Source organism: Gossypium hirsutum, chromosome A06 (assembly GCF_007990345.1).
Source record: "Gossypium hirsutum isolate 1008001.06 chromosome A06, Gossypium_hirsutum_v2.1, whole genome shotgun sequence".
In the NCBI taxonomy this organism is placed as follows: Eukaryota; Viridiplantae; Streptophyta; class Magnoliopsida; order Malvales; family Malvaceae; genus Gossypium; species Gossypium hirsutum.
This window is the reverse complement of record NC_053429.1, coordinates 111,449,755-111,456,495: the sequence shown is the minus strand read 5'-3', so window position 1 is coordinate 111,456,495 and position 6,741 is coordinate 111,449,755. Positions and strand designations below refer to the sequence as shown.

At 39.9% G+C, this 6,741-nt stretch overlaps 1 protein-coding gene across 1 annotated transcript; it reads right to left on the bottom strand.

Moving 5' to 3' along the window:
- Positions 1 to 4,954: 4,954 nt before the first annotated feature.
- LOC121230538 (uncharacterized) lies at positions 4,955 to 5,642 on the bottom strand. Its single transcript, XM_041115443.1, has 2 exons — positions 5,495 to 5,642; positions 4,955 to 5,361 (listed from the first exon to the last, which is right to left on the bottom strand). The coding sequence occupies exons 1-2, from the start codon at positions 5,640 to 5,642 to the stop codon at positions 4,955 to 4,957; spliced, it is 555 nt and encodes a 184-aa protein (XP_040971377.1).
- Positions 5,643 to 6,741: the final 1,099 nt, after the last annotated feature.

Sequence of the window (6,741 nt, the reverse complement as noted above, 5' to 3'; positions counted from 1 at the left end):
TTTAAAATTTGGTTGCTCTTTTTGTAAATAATAAAAATTAGATGCCTCTTTTTGTAAATATTTTTAAAAGGCTTCTAGAATAAATGTTTTTAGTTTAATAAAAAATATGATAATTATTAATATATAATTATATCCATTATAATACATACTAATTATATCCATTATTATCAACGCCATGTCCCAGACAGGTCTTACACTAGCTTGTCTATCGCGAGGCTGATGCATGTCCCAGACATGTCTTACATTAGCTCCCATCTCAATGCCGATGCATGTCCCAGACATGTCTTACACTAGCACACAATCATCCAATATCAAGGTACCAATATCCAAGTTTATTCCAAATGTTCAACGAAAGTCTCTACTATGCTAATTCCTCAACATGTATTCTCATATTCAAAATTAAAAAATTTATGTCATATCAATTCAATTGCACGTCATAAAGATATAGTTGCATTATTAACATACAATACCTCGGTAATCAAAATGTAGGCGACTAGTCGGTTTTAGTCTACTAGCTTTGCTTTTCCTCGGTCGAGGCCCAAATTTTGTAATTCTTGAGCTAAAAATTTGCAAATTTAATCACTCCGTCGATCTAGGTATTCAACAATTTAAAATTGGGAAAAATGACCATTTTGCTCCTAGACTCTTGCAAAATGACCCTTTTACCCCTAAACCCAAAAATTAATTTTATCATATTTTCTCATTAACTATGCCTAGCCAAATACTTTTCATGCTAGGAGCAGCCTACAATTCTCATTATTTCACACATTTATCACCTATTTTACAACTTATGCAAAATGGTCCTTAGTCAGGATTACCATGAAAACTACCTCACAGAAGTTGTTTATTTCACAACTATAACTCATATTCTTCCATAAAATTTCAGAAATCAACATGTATAATATCATGGAAAACCCTAGACTTTCAACCATTTTACAAAATAGTCCCCTTGTTAGAAAGCTCATGCTACAAGGACCTCAAAAGTACAAAAATATTCAAGAAAAACCCTCAAATAACTTACTTGCAAAGGCTTTTAGTTGTTGAAAATTTTTCGAGCTTCCATGGCAATTTTCTTGGATAAAAATCGGTGGAGAAGAAAGAGAGAGATGAAAAAAAATGACAACTTTTACTATTTTTTTATTTTATTCAATTTTAACACCTAATTTCATCAAATTTTGACTTTTAACCACCTTTGTCTCCTATGGCCGGCCATGCTATTCTAAAGGGTCTAATTGTCCTTTGAAGACCTCAAATTTAGGTTCTCTAGCTATTTGACACCCTTAGCTATCAATATAGGGCTTTTGCACTTTATGCGATTTAGTCCTTTTTCAATTAAGCATGCAATCACTAAAATTACTCCACCAAATTTTTCATGCACTAATTTAAACATGTTATAACTTAAAATTAATAATAAAATACTTTCTTCGACTTTGGATTAGTGGTCCCGAAATCACTGTTCTGACTAGGCCCAAAATCGGTCTGTTACAATTCTCCCTCTTAGGGATTTTCGTCCCCGAAAATCTTACCAGTGAATAAGTTTGGGTATTGATCTCTCATAGTCTCTTTGGGTTCCCATGTGGCTTCCTCAACTCCTTGTCTAAGCCATAAAACCTTTACGAGTGATAAACTTTTATTCTTTAATTACTTGACCTCTCGATCCAAAATCTTAATCGGTTCCTCACCATAGGTCATATCAAGGCTTATTTCAATTTCTTCCAGTGAAATCACGTGTGAGGGGTCAGATCAGTAGCGACGCAACATCGATACATGGAATACATCATGAATCTTCTCTAGCTCACGAGGCAAGGCTAATCGGTATGCTACCGGCCCAATTCTCTCGGTCACCTCATAAGGTCCAATAAACCGTGGACTCAGCTTGCCTTTTCTACTGAATCTAAGGACTTTCTTCCACAGGGATACTTTCAAAAACACTCTATCCCTAATTTGAAACTTGATCTCCTTCTGTTTCAAATCCGCGTAAGATTTCTGTCTATCCGATGCGGCTTTTATACAATCGCGAATCGCTTTAATATTTTCTTCTTTCTCTCTGACTAAGCCGACCCCGTGAATCTGATTCTCTCTCAACTCGGTCCAATATAAAGGCATTCGGCACTTACGCCCATACAAAGCCTCATAAGTCGCCATTTTCATACTTGATTGATAATTGTTGTTGTAGGCGAATTCGAGCAGTGTAAATACCTTTCCCAACTACCTTGAAACTCGAGAACACAACACCGTAACATGTCCTCTAGTATTTGAATGACTCTCTCTGACTGGCCAAAGCCTCTTGTAACTTCTTCAAAACCTCGAGGTAAATCTCAGGTCTCTATCTGAAACAATCGACAAGGGCACTCTGTGAAGTCTCACAATTTCGAAAATGTACAAGTCGGCTAGCTTATCAAGTGAGAAGTTTGTACATATTGGCATAAAGTGAGCTGATTTCCTCAATCGATCAACCATAACCCACACAGTATCTTTCTTCCTCGGGGTTACCGGCAAACCCGTCACAAAGTCCATAATAAAACGATCCCACTTCCACTCAGGGACCATGATAGGCTGAAGTAATCCCGAAAGCACTTGGTGTTCAGCCTTCACTTGTTGACAAACTAGAAACTTAGAAACAAACTCAAAAATGTCACTTTTCATCCCCAACCCCCAGTACATTTTCTTTAAGTCGTTATAGATTTTTACTATACCTAGATGGATAGATAAGCAACCATTATGCGCCTCTTGTAAAATCTTCTGAATAAGCTCATTATCCTAGGGTACACAAACTCTATCTTGGAACATCAAGCATCCGTCGGTTCTAATCCAAAAATTTGATTCAACACCCGACTCACACTGAGTTTTCTTGGCTTGCAATTCGTTTTCGTTATTTTGAGCTTCACAAATTTCTTGGAGAAACGTAGGTCTAGGTCTCATCTTGGCTAGAATTGAACCATCCTCTGACAAGGCCAATTGGGCGTTCATTGCTCTCAAAGAAAATAAAGATTTTCTACTCAATGCATCGACGACCACGTTCGCCTTTCCCGGATGATAGTCGATAAACAAATCATAATCCTTAATCAACTCTAACCACCACCGTTGCCGTAAATTCAGCTCCTTTTGAGACATCAAATACTTTAGACTCTTATGGTCAGTAAATAATAGGCATCTCTCACTATACAAATGGTGCCTCTAAATTTTCAACGCGAACACTATAGCTACTAGCTCCAAATCGTGGGTCGAATAATTTCTCTCGTGTGGCTTTAGCTGTCTCAAGGCATAGGCTACTACCTTGCCTTCTTGCATGAGCACGCACCCTAATCCATTCAAGGATGCATCACTATACACCACAAACTCTTTTCCTAGTTCCGGTTGCACTAAAACTGGAGCTTCGATCAACAAAGCCTTTAGTTTCTCAAAACTCTATTGGCACTTATCCATCCATTCGAACTTGACATCCTTTTGTAAAAACTTTGACATCGGAGTAGCTATCATAGAGAATCCGTTCACAAGTCTTTTGTAATACCCAGCTAAACCCAAAAAGCTTCGAACCTTCGACACATTACTCGTTGGTTTCCACTCGAAAATGGCCGAGATCTTACTTGGGTCAACTCTGATTCCATCTTTAGACACGATGTGTCCTAGAAATCCCACTTCTTTAAGCTAAAATTCACTCTTACCGAACTTGGCATATAACTGCTTATCTCTCAAGGTTTGTAAAATCATTCTTAGATGCTCCGCGTGCTCACTCTCATCACGTGAATAAATCAGAATGTTGTCGATAAAGACCACAATGAACTTATCCAAATACGGCTGAAAAATGCAGTTCATCAAATTCATAAACACCGCAGGGGTATTTGTTAAACCGAAGGTCATAACAAGAAACTCGTAGTGCCCATACCTCGTCCTAAACGCGATTTTTGGTACATCTTATTCTTTAACCCTTAGCTGGTAGTAGCCAAACCTTAAGTCAATCTTAGAAAACACGGTAGCTCCCTTCAACTGATTGAACAAATCATCGATCCTTGGCAAGGGATACTTATTCTTCACAGTTACCTTGTTGAGCTGTCTGTAGTCTATACATAACCTCATCGACCCGTCTTTCTTCTTCACAAAAAGTACTAGAGCACCCTATGGGGAAAAACTCGATCTCGTAAAAACCTTGTCAGTTAACTCTTGTAGTTGAACTTTCAACTCCTTCAACTCCGTAGGAGCCATCCTATATAGAGCAATCGAGATAGGTGCCTTACCAGAACTAACTCGATTCCAAATTCAACTTCCATCATGGGAGGCAATCCTGGTAATTCCTTCGAAAATATGTCCGTGAACTCACATGCCACTGGCACTAACTCGATCTTCAATTCAGATGCTTGAGTATTCAATACAAAGGCGAGGTAAGCCTCGCACCCTTTTCTTAAATATCTCTCTGCTGTCATAGACGATATCACTTCAGGCAATCCACCTAATTTACCTGGTTCAACCCGAAGAACATTCCCGTCTTCATATGTCAGCTCAATAACTTTTCATCCACAATCCACTACAACCCCATGAGAAGTCCACCAATCCATCCTAAGGATTACATCAAATTCAGTAAATGGAAATAATATCAAGTTAGCAAGACAATTTCTACATATTTTGTCAACTAACACATGCTTGCCTAATGAATTTGACACCTTTACTACAAATTCCTTAGACTCAATTGGCATTTTCATATTGGGCACTAATTTTATGCAAACATAAGAATGGGTAGACCCCGGATCATTTAAAGTAAAAAAAGAAATATCGGGGATAGAAAAGGTACCCGTGATCACATCGAGAGACTCTGCCTCTTCACGGGCATGTATAGCATAAGTCCTTGCAGGCGCTCTGCCCTCGGACCTCACTGCAGCCTCTCTTGGTGCACCTCTACTGCTAACCCCACTTCTAGGGCTCTTATGTGGTCTACCCCTTAGAGGAGCACTACTCACCCTCATGCTTGCTTTTTCTCTTTCTCATCTAATTCAGGACAGTCTCGGATGAAGTGGTCTAGTGATCCAAATTTGAAGGAACCTCTTTTATTCGCTCGGCATTCACCGAAATGACATCTACCACATTGCGAACACTTTAGCCTATTTGGCCGAACACTACCGACACTCATCATAGAAGTGGTCTGAGCTTTAGAAGTCGTGTTCTGCTTGTTCTTGCTCTTATTCGAGAACCCCATTGACGTATTGGACTGGGTAGGGAACTCTCTCGATATCTTAGATAAGGTCTGCTGTGATTTCCCCATTAGTCGTTTCCTTGAGTCTCGAGACTCAATATCAGCTTTTCTCTTCTCTTTGGCCAATTTCTTAGCCTTACCTGCTCTCTCCACAAGCACCACGAATTCCCTCAATTCTAAGATGCCAACTAACAATCGGATGTCTTCATTCAATCCACCCTCAAATCTCTTGCACATGATGGCTTCGATAGGCACGCACTCCCTAGCATATTTGCTGAGCCTCATGAACTCACGTTCATACTCGGTTACTGTCTTTCAGCCTTTCTTCAATTCTAGAAATCCCTTCCTCTTTTGATCTATAAACCTTTGACTGATATACTTCTTCTGGAATTCCTTTTAGAAAAATTCCCATGTAATCCTTTCCCTTGGTACAACCGACACAAGGGTATTCTACCATTGGTAAGTTGAGTCTCGCAAGAGTGACATGACACACTTCATACACTCCTCTAGCGTGCACGATAATTCATCTAATGCCCTGATGGTATTTTCCAACCAAAACTCGGCCCTTTCTAGGTCATCATCCATATTGGCCCGAAATTCTTCGGCCCCATTTTACGGATTCTGTCTACTGGAGGATTCTCTCTCCTAGCTATCTTTACCACTTGAGGAGCTATATCAACAGGTTAAGGAATTGGGGGAGTTAGGGGAGGTGTAGTGTTCGGATTAGCACGAACAAAATTTTCCAACCAAAACTCGGCCCTTTCTGGGTCATCATCCATATTGGCCCGAAATTCTTCGGCCCCATGTTTACGGATTCTGTCTACTGGAGGTTTCTCTCTCCTAGCTATCTTTACCACTTGAGGAGCTATATCAACGGGTTAAGGAATTGGGGGAGTTAGGGGAGGTGTAGTGTTCGGATTAGCACGAACAAACTCCATGTACCAAGCGTCCATCATATGGAGGTAAGCCTCTCTAGCCCCTCTGCCCTGACTCAGTGTCATGAGCTCACTGTCTACTAGTGTGGTCCCTTCAGCGGGAGCCGGCGCATTACTTTCCACGTCATCCTCCATAGCTACGTCAGAATCCATTTACTATTTAAATAAAACACAATTTATCTTGTCAGGAATCGTCACACTATCAATATACAGTTATGGTATGTATAGCTGGACTCGTATTCACACTAGGTTAGTCCTAAAACAGACTAAACCAAACTCTGATACCACTAAATGTAACACCCCACACTCGAGCCCTATGCCGAAACAGGATACGAGGCATTACCTCACTTAACACATGCATTCTAACTTCTTCGAGTCATCAAAACTTGACCAAATTTAAATTTTTTCCTTTTTAATCTACAAGCTCTTAAAATGGGTCTATGAGACCCAAATCACGCTTTGGATATATCTCGGGATTAATCCCAACGTCTTTGAAGACTATTGAAAAATACCACTTGAAGCAAGGCACATGCCCGTGTGGAAGGCCAACACGCCAGTGTGGCCACTATGACATGGCCGTGCTGATGGCCCTTGTGTCCTTGGCCTGTGTGAAATAAATTC

Excerpts from the sequence above, each read along its gene's own strand:
- LOC121230538 (XM_041115443.1), bottom strand. The coding sequence starts at position 5,642 with ATGGTAGAATACCCTTGTGTCGGTTGTACCAAGGGAAAGGATTACATG. Across the intron at positions 5,362-5,494 it reads TGAAGAAAGGCTGAAAGACA|AATTGAGGGAATTCGTGGTG; the intron begins GTAACCGAGTAT and ends TTGGCATCTTAG.